The 13,772-nt window shown below is 40.3% G+C and overlaps 1 protein-coding gene across 6 annotated transcripts in view; it reads right to left on the bottom strand.

Annotated features, from left to right (window-relative positions):
• Positions 1-13,772, bottom strand: part of LOC143736164 (CD276 antigen homolog) — a 686,062-nt gene that overhangs the window by 308,154 nt on the left and 364,136 nt on the right. For 2 of the 6 annotated variants that reach the window (XM_077226791.1, XM_077226792.1), the window contains 2 exons: positions 5,368-5,697; positions 3,486-5,169 (listed from right to left, as the gene is read on the bottom strand). In XM_077226791.1, coding sequence (XP_077082906.1) covers positions 4,949-5,169; positions 5,368-5,697 — 551 coding nt within the window. In that variant the 3' untranslated portion in view covers positions 3,486-4,948. Of the gene's footprint in view, positions 1-3,485; positions 5,170-5,367; positions 5,698-12,427; positions 12,469-13,772 lie in introns of those variants that run through there. The other 4 variants (XR_013203365.1, XR_013203366.1, XR_013203367.1 and 1 more) reach the window with 3 other exon arrangements.

Below are 13,772 nucleotides of genomic sequence, written 5' to 3'. Positions count from 1 at the left end.
AATTATGTACCTTAATTTCAATTGTACCTTAAAAGGTACCTAACCATATCATCAGAGGTCTTTCCTGTACCATTAAAGGTACTATTATTGAAAAGGTACAAAACTGTTCATTGAGGAACATTATTTGTACCATCGTGTACCTTTATTTCTGAGAGTGCACCGTCATGTCTTGGTTTAGTTTATTATTAGTTACTCTTCATTCTGATCTACAGAGAAACTGAAAGAGACATTTTTTATGTAAATGTGATAAAAATAAGTTTGATAAAAGGCAAAAAAGTACACAATGATTTGTTTTATTGTTATTCAGGGTTGATATTATTGTCCTGTCTCACTGGTTACTCTTATCATGACAAGAACTAACAACCCTGACAGCCAGATTTACACTTCTCTTCTTTGTGGCATATTTTTTTGTATTACCGGTAAAGCATTTTGTAGTGTGTTTTGTAGTATATGGTCAAAATAATGAATGTCTATTGACATCACACTGTTTCTGAAATACACAGAGGCATTCAGTTTGATTGTTCTCCAATAGTTTGCAGAGGTTTGATCTGATTCCAGTATCTGATGTGTTACATTTATCATAAGGAGTGGTGTTGATGTGGAAACTCTGATCATCAGGATGTTTGTCATACACACACATGAGAAAAGCCCAATCCCATGTGTGTATTGTGATGTTCCCTTTCAGTCGATAATGTCGGACGTAGTCGACGTCGACTGAATGGGGATCGCGCCAGAGAGCCTATCATCTTCGAGTTCTATTGAACGAGCCAATGTAATTGGCGTGTATGATTCGCATCACACACTCCGCCCCCGCGGCGCGGGTATAAATATGGAAGTGGATCCACACACTAGTTGCCTTTCGCTTCGGAGCCGATCATTTGATGTCTCTGAGAGTGCTGTTGTTTACAATGAGCGAGTGTGTCGGTGTTCTTGAGGAAGAGTCTCCCAGTGCTGGTGTTCTACAAGCGCGAGTGCAGCGGTGATTGCGAGCTTTGAGCTCTCAACTGCTGTTTTACATTTGTTCATTATTTTTTCATTGGAATCTGGAGTTTGGTTTCTTGGGGCGGGCCACGCTGGTTCTCAGCTCGCCCCCCCAATGCCTTTCTTTCCCGAAATGCATGGAAAGCTTATCAGGTGGTGAAGAGCATCTTTCTCTGCCAGAAACTGCCTGAATAGCTTTTCCCCCTCACTACCCTTGATGGAGGAACGGTGAAGGGTTGCGAGGTGTCCCTCCATTGGAGCGGTCTGTCGACACAGGTGCACCTGTGTCTGGCGGCCGCTGCCTTTTGGGGGGATCCTCGTCTCCCCCCTAAGGCCTGTGACGTCCGTTCCGTTTCGGGCAGAGCTTACAAAGCCCTATGGGCAAGCCGCTTCCTCTTGCATGCCATGGCGTTGCTTCAGGTCTGTCAGGCCAGGGCACCCATGGCATGCACGAGGGTATTCCAGACTGTGCGCTCATAGGTGAGCACCGCACTGCATTCGACCTCGTCCTCCGGGGCACCAGTGTCGTAGCGTGCGTGATCGGTCTGGCGATGTCCACCTTAGTGGTCCGGGAGCGCCATCATTGGCTCAGCCTGGTTGATATGGCGGATGCGAACAAGATTCGGTTCCTGGGGTCCCCAATTTCCCAGGTTGGGCTGGTCGGCGACGCGGTGGAGAACTGCATCCAACAGTTCTCTGCCGCTCAAGCGCAGACGGAGGTCATCCGGCACATCAACTGAGGGGTCATGAATAAAGGGCGTGTTTTAACGGGGGCCTGGGCGACCCTCGACTACACGGGCATATGTGCCTTGAGTTTTTGGACATTGCGACCGTTGCTTAAGCTTCCCTCGCATGTCACAACTCACCCGTAACCTCCTCCTTGGAGTCTGAAGCTTCTGAGGACGCTTTGTTGTACTATTTCCGCTCTACTCAGTCGTGCCGCCGACGAGCCTCATGACAGTTAGAGCCAGGGTGAGTGGAGACTCCATCCCCTGGGGTCCAGCTGGGTCATGACCACCCTGGAGCTGCCCAGTTGCCCCTCCGGTTTCGTCTCCTTGTCAGTGTTGTCCGAGCGGTCTACCTTTGGACAGAAACTAGCTCTCAGCTGCCCCAGGGGCCTGCAGAAATGTGTTTCCCCAGTGAGCCTCCTAAAAGCTACTGCGACTCAGGGTCATCTGGCGCCTGCTCAGGTCAGTGAATTCTTCACACGTCATGTTGAGCAAAACTGCTCCTGTTGCTCAGTGAAGTTCTTCGCACTCAAGTGTTGAGCAGAGATGGTCCTGTAGCTCAGTGAGTTTATCACACTCAGGTGTTGAGCAGAAATGCTCCTGAAGCTCAGTGAATCCTTTCACACTCAGTGTTGAGGAGAAATGCTCCTGTTACTCAGTGAAGTTCTTCGCACTCAAGTGTTGAGCAGAAATGCTCCTGTAGCTCAGTGAGTTTATCACACTCAGGTGTTGAGCAGAAATGCTCCTGAAGCTCAGTGAACTTCTCACACTCAAGTGCTGAGCAGAAATGCTCCTGGTGCTCAGTGAAGTTCTTCGCACTCAAGTGTTGAGCAGAAATGCTCCTGAAGCTCAGTGAGTTTGTCACACTCAGGTGTTGAGCAGAAATGCTCCTGAAGCTCAGTGAACTTATCACACTCAAGTGCTGAGCAGAAAATGCTCCTGAAGCTCAGTGATCTTCACATGTTGTGTTGAGCAATGCTTCTGTCTTTTTGCGCACGTCGCTTGCACCTTGCACGCTTCTAATGAAGCCAGTTTCACCGTGAACCCAGTTCAAGTGTCAGCTTGCTGCCTTTCTACGTGCGCCTTTCTACTCCAGTTGAGTTCCCTTAAAATTTACCCCTGTTTGTTCCTACGCACCCCTCCGACGTCGGACGTGCGGAACGTCTGGTGTTAGGCCTACCACTTGTAAGCAGTGTGGAACCTGTGTTAGGCTGGGTCCATATGTTGCGATCCCTACGGCGACCCCATATGTGTATTCTTCCACGATACGTCTCCCTGCGGTGAGCCCGTGTCTTCCCGCGGCAGAGTCTCTCTACCGTCACTGTCCGGTGAGTCTCCCCCCGTCTTAGGCTGGAGCCACCCTAGTGTTATTCCATATGTTATACTGCCCTGTCATCCTCCTTCAGGGAACGGTGGGTTGTATACGCAACCAGGACGTTCCGACGCTGAGATACAGATTGAGCTCTTAGAGGACATTCAAACCCTCACGGGTCCCTCAAAGAGTCCCAGTGCACTGCCCTAAACACACACACATCTACAGGAACAGGTTAGCTGTGATGAGGAGACACTGGCATTCAGATACTAAGATTTTTCTAAATGTGTGAAAAAAACTAAACTCATATAGCAATGATGTGCTGTTTTTTTTTTTTTTTGTTTCTTTAAACCAGAAACCACATGATTTCTCCTTTCACACTTTGGATAAAAGCATCATCCAAATGAATAAATGTAAATGCAAAACATTTGATATTATAAATATCCAAACGATTGAGACAGATGCATTATTTCATCAAAACAATTTATTGGGTCTTGAAAATCATAAGATCATGCAAATACAATGAAACTATGCTCCTCATTTCCTCTGTTTATACATGAGAATGTTGAAATACATTTCAAACAATTCAGTTCCCGCAAATATAACAATATTTTCAAGATGAATGTTTAAGGCAGCGACATATTGACACTCACTTGTCTTTTAACCAAAAATTTACCCTTTCAAGATCTCATTCTGTTAATAAAAATGCAGTGCATAAGGCAAGAATAAAACAGTACAAAAAAGATAATTTTTTTTGCTTCAGAAAACTGTAAAAAATAAATTTAACTTACAAAGTGGAAAGTTAAGGCAAAGTTATTTATAGGACACTCTATACACTGACAAGTACAAGCACTTAACTTAAAAGTGACAATCATAAAGGGTACAAAATATAAATATATTAATTAAGGCAAGAATGCGTAACGTTTGGTCCTTTAGCAGTTGCAGAATAAAATACTTGTGGAGGAACATTAAGTTCTGGTAAATATAAGAGTTGAGAGTCACTCCACTTTCCATGAATCTGATGGTTTGAGGTGCATCACTTTCAACATCTTTATCAGAATTAGGATCTTGTCAATTTTTTTTTCAATTTTGTAATTCATAATTTAAACTTTCTTCTCATAATTCTGACTTATTACTATGTAAGTGACATTTTATGTCATAATTTTAACTTTTTAATCTCAAATTTATGATGTACTAAAACATGATAGTTTTTTTTCTTATGTTCAGGATTAGTCCTACATACTGATCCCATGATTACAGATGATTGTCTTATCAGTGCAAATCTCACTAACAACATTAAACCATCTCTATCCAAAAAATACACTAATACATAATAAAATACATATTTAAGAATGATTCTTATGATCAGGACAGTAACTTATATTCTGCTGTTGTTTTGACTGGGAAATGTTACCGACATAATCATTGTTCTGTGAATCTTGTCTGTATTTCTCAATAGCATTGTAAGCTGAAGTAGATCATAAAGCCTTTGCCACCATCGGTCTCGACAAAAAACTTATTTTTTGTGGCTTTAAACAACTTCCACTGCATATAGTGATGACCTTCTTTCCTATATTTACAATTATGAGACAAACGCTCACTGATGAATGAAAGGAAAAATGTTGTTTCCCCCAAAATCCTTCCTAACAGCTGTAAAATAAAACTGTTATAGGCTTAATGTGATCAGCAGGAAATAAAGTAACACACACTCACTCAATCTACTTGATTCTATTCTGTTCTGTTATTCAACAAAACTTTACACACTTTTATGGTTATTTCTAACTTTTTCTATCTAAAGTTGTGGCAGCAAAACTGAAAGCATCACCCTCCTCCACTGACTCTGTGTTTTGCGCTAAAGCTCATGCAGTTTCTGCTATTACAGCTTTACAGTGTCACGTACCAAATGCTTTATCATTATTATCAGCTATTACTGATTCATGTGTTCAAGCTCATGAGCGTCTGACATGTCGTGTCTGTCTGTCCTACGACAGCTTGAGTTCTTTCTTATCCACCAAGCTACAATAAAACCTATAACTATAACTATTATTACAGATGCAATGCCAACGGAGAGCCAAAGCAATGATGTTTCCACACTGTCTCCTTGGTTTTCTTTTTCAGTCGATACGGTTCCTTTTTCTGCTGTTGATTCTGCAACAAAAAAGTATAACAGGAAGTTTTACCTCACAGTGACAAAGATAATAGATCCATCTATAATGTAGCATTCAGACTCAAACATCATAAGTGAACTTCAAATAAAGGATCAATTTCTTGAAATATTTAGATTTTAAAGCAAACCAGTTTAATTTAATTAAAGACTTCATGCCCTAATCTACTATTTTCACACACCGTTGATGATCAACTGTACAATAGGTTGTTCTGATGAGTGTGTGATGTAGCAGATGTATGTTCCAGCATCAGCATAAATAATTTTGTTGAGTTTGATGGAGAAGTTTCCTCTCTCATACTCCTCTGGAAAAGTTTCAGTTCTGTTTTTATACTCTGGATTCTGTTTCTCTAGTGAATTACTGTTGGGAATTATATCATACACAATCTCATGGCCATTGTGTCTCCAAAACACATTAATGTCTTGAGGTTTCAGATCATGTTCCGTGGAAGAACACGGCAGGAGAACAGAACCACCAATAACAGCCTTTACTGTAGTTTCCTGCAGACACACTGAAACAACAGAAACTTTAGTTACACTTTATAATAACTGCATGCTATGAATAATTAGTTAAGCATTAATAGTTAATTTCTAAATCATAGACATTAATAAGGAGTTTATAAATACAGCAAAAATGCTTTATTCTTGATTTATAATCATATCTATGTGTTTAATAATAGTATTTTCATACTTTAATAATGATCAGTTTATCATTTCTAAATTATGTATTACATTATTTACAAACCAGTTATTTCGGAGTTGTCAGTGGTTCATAAGATAATTTAGAAAGTGTAAGTAAATGATTAATCAACTATTTAAATTTACATTTAAACATCTTATTATTTGAATATACAGTAATATTTACTCAGTGCGTTAATAAATGTTCCCTTTCGTAAGGGAACTCACGCTGCATCGATACTCAACGCTTTGGGGAATGCCTTCAGCATGATGTTTCTGAAGTCTGTAGTGGAACTACTCCAATCTTGATTGGTGCTATGTCTTTCGTCACTCGTGACGTTGTATGTGACGGTGATCCGGAAGCTATAAAAGGACACCGGAACAAATTCGATCAAATAGATCAGGCTCGCGTTTCCAGTGCATCAGGTCCCGCGTCTGTCGAAGCAACACGGCTTCTTCCGACAGTGTTAAAGACCCGGTGTTTGGTTTATCTGGCTCCGAGGAGTTAGATATTCCCAACAACGAATCACGTGGATATGAGGATTCGCCACCCCATATTCCCGTTATTGAGGAGTTGCTGGAGGTTGTAAACAGGGCAGTGGCTAAATTAAATGTTGAATGGCCATTTAATAAGCAGGAAGCGACTAAGAAAAATAAAATGAATGAGCGCTTCCTGCAGACTCAGTCACAATCCTCATGTCAGAGCCTTCCCTTTTTCACTGATCTCCATACTGAGATATCGAGATCGTGGAAAAATCCATGTTCGTCTCAATTATTTTCCCCCCATGTATATATTTACTCATCCCTTACGGAATCTAATGAGAATGGTTATGACGTGATGCCTCGGGTAGAGGAATATTTTGCGAAATATTATCTCCCCGCCATTGCGTCAACCCTGATAGCTCAGACACTTCCCTTCAAATCTTGTACATCTAATTTGTTAGGGAAACCATATATGCTTGGCGACCTTCAGTTGGCGACCTGTGGGCGCAATCTGTGGCTCCCTCTTGCCTCGAGTTCGCTTCTGGCAGAGTGAGAGCAATTCTCCACCCTAGACCTGGCTACGTGCCTAAGGTGCCCTCGAATGTGGCATGGTCTATAATCCTTCAGGCCTTTTATCCTCCACCGCATTTGTCGGCTGATCAAGCTAAACTACACTTGTTATGCCCGGTCCGAGCTCTTGAGGCCTATGTACATAGGACCTCGACATGGAGGAAGTCGGACCAGCTGTTTGTGTGTTTTGGGTTATCCAAGAAGGGCTCCCCGGTCTCAAAACAGACTATTAGCAAGTGGATAGTAGAGGCTATTTCTTCAGCTTACGAGGTGCGCAATCTGCCTTCTCCTCTCCTGATAAAAGCCCACTCAACTAGAGGAGTGGCGTCCTCTAGAGCCTTGCTAGCAGGGGTTTCTCTTCAATAGGTCTCTGATGCCGCTGGCTGGGCCTCCCCACACACCTTCATAAAACATTGCAGTCTGGATCTGCCCTCTACACCAGGATCACAAGTTCTCACGTCTTGAGTGTGCCAGATTGCTTCACACCAGGGCGGGGTCTCTCAGTATGGTGGCGTGGGTATTCATTCCCCAAAGCGTCGAGTATCGATGCAGCGTGAGTTCCCTTACGAAAGGGAACGTCTAGGGTTACTATTCTGCCCTACAAACGCAAAAGACCTTAACTCGCTAGATTGTGGAACTGAGAAAAATTACTTTAAAGATTTTTAGTTGTCCCGCCAAATTAATTATAGGTAGGACACTGAAAATCGGGCAATTAGATGTTTATGTAATGAAAATTATCTACATAAAAATATCTTGAGCTCAAACTTGATTTTTGACCACTATTTAAAGTTACTGTACTCTGCCTTTGTATTGTCAGCAAAAAGCGAGAGGTCATGCCAAGGCAAAAGGCAGTAACTTCCACATGATCAATATTTGGTTGCTGATCACCATTAACAAAATCATTATAAGAACAGCTGTATAAAATCTAGTGATCATGGCATTTATTTTGTATGGTTTACAATTACTTATAGCCATCTACTTATTGTGATGCTGTGCTTTTGTTGCATTCTGGTTGCCCTATTAATAGCTTACATTAGACATGACATAATACCACCATAGTGGTAAAGAGTATCTTCAAGTGGTACCGAGTGGCATAAGACTTGCTAAACGCGTTCAAAATGATCACGATAAAAAATATCCTCGCGCACATTCGACCCGGAGACTGGTTTATATCGGTGGATCTGAAAGACGCATACTTTCACAGGCGCTAACCGAGATTCGTGTTCAAAGGTGTCACGCTCCTCGTCCGTTCACAAGAAGTAGCCTACGCAGTGCTTTCCCCCTTGAGACTCAGTAGGGAGCGCGTTCTGGACTACCTAGATGACTAATGCATTTATAGCACAACCTTCTGTGTTCTGCGTCTTTTCAGTATGCGTTGGTTTTAGCTGTCTGCCCTATTATTTTGCTTGTGCACTTTGCTCGTTCCGCGGATTTATTCCAGACCCTGTGATTGTATGTATAACCTGCTTGTAACAGCTGGTCTGATGTTGTATGCACCAGCACTTCTTGCTTTCTTATGTTGTATGCACCAATATACCCTTGTTGCTTCATTATTATCCCTCCCTGTGATTATTAGTCCTGCGTTGGCTCGACCGTGTTCACAGCACCGGCAAAGTTTTGTCACTCTGCCAGCTAGATGCATGATTGTTTCAACCAGGTCCGGTCTCCGAACTGGGTGAGGCGGGTTTCACACTCACAGAAAGACAGATAAGGCAGATGTAAGTAATATTCAGGTTTATTGATGTGCAGAGAGAGCGAGATGCTGAGTGAACAGTGCAGAGCAATATCAGAGTGCGTAGAGAATAAACTTGACACGAACAACACTTCACTGATGAGAAACACAATGTCTTTTACCAGGGTACTGTTGAACACGAAGACTAAGGAGACACAGGACGATGGAGACCAGGAGACTCAGAGCGATGACCACGGGAATACACAGGACAACGGGTAAGAATCTTCAGGTAGGATGTAACAGATGAGATGAGTCTGTAGCTTCGCAAGACGAGACCAGACACAGAGGTGCAGGAGACTGAGACTGAAATAGTGATAGTAATCATGATGTACAGGTGCCGGTGATTAGAATTCAGGTGATTGGGATCTGGTGTAACAAGTGGGCGGGGGTGATGTGGATGGCTCCGTGACAGCGGGGCTTTAGTTATTTGTTTTACTTTATTAGTTATTTGTTGTAGTATATATTTGTTACTTATTCACCTCCTACGGCATGTGTAACATTTTTCTGTCATCTCTGCATATAGGCTATCCTGCATATAGGCTATCCTTCGCGATCGATATCGCACGTTTGTCGATGGAGCTGGTTCAGAGCATACTAAATGTTCTGACCGCATTAGTGCAGGACAAAGCTCTGAAGATATCAGAAAGTTACAGGGACTGATGGCAGCTGTACAAAGTACACAGGCTACACCGTAATTTAAATTTTAATGGAGAGTAAAACAAAGGCAGAACATTGTATAATCTGGTAGGTATCATTATTTGATAGAACGCCGGCACCGTAACTTCATATTGACAAGCGGCTAAACAAAGGCAGAGTGCCGTAACTCAATTGTGAGCTTTCCAAAACAAAGCCAAAGAGCGGTAACTGGTGTTACGGTGTTCTGCCTTGGTTTCTCATGTGCTTTTGGAAGTTATGTTTAAGACAACCCATTATTTTCTCGAAAAAACAATGGATTTGACTCAAGATACTTATCCACATGATAAAGGAGGCCTTGAATGTGCAAAAATGATTAATAACTAATTTTCGACCAAAAACGAAGTTACGGTCTTTTGCCTTTGCACGGCAGTATTGTAACCCTCGTCCCCTGAGTGGGGAATGAGACGCTGCATCCCTCAGCCACACTTTTCGCGTTCCTGAGAATGACTTGCTTCGACCCTTCAAAAGCTGACGCGGCTATGTTCCGGTGTCCCTTTATAGCTTCCGGATCATTGTCACATACAACGTCACGAGTGATGAAAGACATAGCATCAATCAAGATTGGAGTAGTTCCACTACAGACTTCAGACGCATCATGCTGAAGGCATTCCACAAAGCGTTGAGTATCGATGCAGCATCTCGTTCCCCACTCAGGGAACGTGGGTTACAGTAGTAACCCAAGACGATTTATTAACATGTATTCCTACTGTAATTTATGATAAATTCAGGTAGTTATAAAACATTTACAAGTTGTCAGTTAACTATTTTTGTGAGCTCATCAACTGAGAAGTATTTTTGCCTCATAAAGCTTTTACAAAGGAGATTTAAAGGCTCAGTTATCTTCTAAACAGAAAAAAATGATTGATACAGAATATAGAAATATTTACTTCAAGATGCAAAAAAACTGTACATCTCTACATCATAAAATGAAAAATAAACCGTAGTTTAGTAGTGCAAAAAATAAATCTGCTTTGTAAAATATTTATGAAGAATAAATAGTCCTCACTTTCGAAGAGCTCACAAAAATAGTTAAGTGACAACTACTAGATGTTTTATAACTGAAATAATCATGAATTAAAGTAATATATTTTAATAAAGCATATATTAACACACTGAGTGTAGGCTATAAATGTTCATTTAAATAGTTTATCAATCATTTACTCACACTTTATAAATGATCTTACTGACCACTGACCACTCCTAAATAACTGGTTTGTATACAATGTAATACTTTATTAATGATCAATTTATCATTTCTAACATTAAGCATGAAAACACAATTATTAAACACATTATAGATTTGCTTTTAAATCAAGGTTAAAGTATTTGTAGCTGTATAAACTTCTTATTAATGTCTAATAACGCTTTATAAATGATAAATTAACTTTTTTCTAATGCTTGACTAATGATTAAAGGACAAGTTCTGTATTTTACACTTAAAGCCCTGTTTTAAAGGGGTCATATAATGGTACATGCACTTTTTCAAGTTGATTGTACTGAAATGTGTGTTGGCAGTGCCTGTACACAACCATCATATAATGATACAAATCTATCCAGTGTTTTTGTTTTAATCTCCTTATATGTTTCCCCCTGCCTCAAATTGAGCCGTTCGATTTTGTGACGTCACTAAATCGGACGCCCCTCCCACGATTGTTGATTGACAGCAGCGTTTCAACAGATCCCTGCCCTGAGCGAGCTGTCAGTCATCATAGTCCGCCATTGTTGATACGCTGGAGCAGAATGGCGTCTAAGCGATTGTGGTGTTCTGTTCTTGGGTGTAATAACGAACACAGCAGTAATTTTGATGTTCCTAAATCCGAACCGCTGAAGACACAGTGGCTGAGTTTTGTTTTCGAAGGGAATATTCCCCACAAGCAACGTCAATGCTTTCATGTTTGCGCGATTCGCAAATCTTTTCTCACAAGACTGCTTTATTAACGAAGGAAGTAACTTATAAAGCTGATTTTGATAAGAAGCTGCTCCTGAAAAAAGAATCGTTAACTATTCATGTCTCCCTGCTGAACCTCCAGAAAAAGTAAGTGTAAAATTTTATTAACCTTTATATTAATCTTTGCAAATCGCTTCACGATGAATGCGGCTAAGGTTTACACTCAGGGTACATATGGCATGTTTTCTTTGTATGACGTTCTCAATATAATTCATAATCCCACGTTTATAATGAACAAAACGCGTTATGGTTATTGTGTTATTACAAACTTAGTACGTATAACTTACATCAGTAAACACATAGTGTTCGTACATCTCACTAAGTTACTGTACCCTGCCAGTACACAAAGATAGATCAAAGTGACAATATAATAACCAACCATTCAGAAACGTCATGTTCGAGCCTTAATTGTCGAACTTCTTCGGGCCGTCATTTTGTTCCGACTCCGGTTCAAACTGATACGGTTGCACAGATGTGTCCTCCTCAGAGACTCCCGCTGCCATTTTTTCCTATACCCTCAACTGTTGTCAAGGAAACACTCCACGTGCAGTGTGGTCATAACACTGTTATGAACGCCCGCAGAACAGAGGGGCGGAGTGAGCGAAGCTCATTATCATTTAAAGGCATATGCACTGAAATACTGTGCTGAAAACAGAGCTGTTTTTGACCAGGTAAAATTAGTGTTTTCTTACAATACTAACGGAAATTTTTAATTAAAGTATATTACAAACTTTTAATTTAGACCCTAAAGAATCAAATTAACTTGTATGAAAATGGCATTATATGACCCCTTTAAGATCGTTTCTGATGAAATAGAACAGGTAAGATTGAAATTTGGACAAATGCTGCTGTCCCGAGAATTTTCGGTTTCTGTGGTAGCAGTTCGGGGGGGGGGGGGGGGGGTGCGCTAACACAGAAACCGAAAATTCTCGGGACAGCAGCATTTGTCCAAATTTCAATCTCAACCGTTCTATTTCATCACAAACAATCTTAAAACAGGGCTTTAAGTGTAAAATACCGAACTTGTCCTTTAATGCAGTTATTATAGAGTGTTACCGAAATGGTAATTGTAAATGTACTTTAACAGTCAGAGGCATTTATTCATCTTTCAAATGTAGTTTGTTTAGTTGCTTACCTTTGTTTATCAGCACCGCAAACACACAGATGAAACCACAACTGCAGAAATAGAAAAAACAAGTTTATTTAACTTCTTTTGGTTCAACTCGAATAGACGGTACAAACACTAAAGCCATGAGTTTGATTCCCACATAACACACACATAATAAAGGTAAGATGGCAAGATAGGATAGAGTGTCCCTCCATACTTAGTTTTATTACTGATCACTGATGTCACTCAATTAACCTCTAAATATGTTACAAACTGGCAGTAAATGTGTTTAAGGGGGAAACTTTACTCTTTTGACCCTGTTGGTAAAACCTTGAATTCACTACAAATCAAACTATTATCAACTAAAACTCCCTGCACACCAGTTCAAACTGCTAACCACATAATACAGATAATAGTTACAAGCTTTATATTCATTAATTAACCAATTCAATGTTTTAACAACACTTAAAATATTTCCTTTTTAATTTTAGTTAAAATAAAAGTTTTGATAACCAAAGCACAGCAGCCAAACACGAACATGAGCAACAAGCTACATCGGGCCTTCAGTGTTGATGTGTACGACACGTGTGTCCAAACAGCGTTTCATTCTGCATTCAGCAAACATACCTGATCATAATGGTGGACCAATATTATCAATATATATTTTATTTGACTATATTGCATAAAAATACTTTTGAAATTAGGGTGAAATGCTACTTTTTCCACAGCAAATATTGTAGCTTATCATAGAATCGTCAGCTTCCGTAAACTCCATGCGTTCTACGTATGACATCAGACGTAAGTGACGTCAACAGAAATCACGTGAACGGATCAGACATGCGCAGATATTCGATGAGTTTGAGTTTCATAAAAGTAGCAATACAACATTGTTACAACTTCTTTGTCAAGGATAACACAATAAAGTTTGATTAACTTATTTCCATTGTGTTCCATACATTTTTTTCTTTTACGAGACATTTTTTGACAAACCATGCACACACAAAAAATAACTATCACAAAAAAACTAAAACAAAAAAACACACATATATATCAATATCCTAACCCATCCTATCTAAAAAAAATCTCTCCACTCTTATACTAAAACCAACATTATCCGTTAAAACCTTAATATCCAATGGCAACTTATTCCACTCCTGCACACCTGTATATTCAGACGTCCTATTACCATACCAAGTCTTACACTCACATAGATTCAGATCCACAATACTTTGTCTAGTTGTCCATCTCTTACATTAAACCGAGAGAAATAGGAGTTAAAATACACTGGGGCCCAATTATTAATAATTTTTTGTACCATTTCTGCCTTTGTTAACTTATATTTAGACCCAAAGAGAATAGATTCTGTTTTAGC

This window comes from Siphateles boraxobius, unplaced genomic scaffold (genome assembly GCF_051911475.1).
Source record: "Siphateles boraxobius isolate OS27281-9 unplaced genomic scaffold, OSU_SipBor_1 13, whole genome shotgun sequence".
Taxonomy (NCBI): domain Eukaryota; kingdom Metazoa; phylum Chordata; class Actinopteri; order Cypriniformes; family Leuciscidae; genus Siphateles; species Siphateles boraxobius.
Note: the sequence above shows the minus strand (reverse complement) of the source record. Positions and strands in the feature narration are given on the sequence as shown.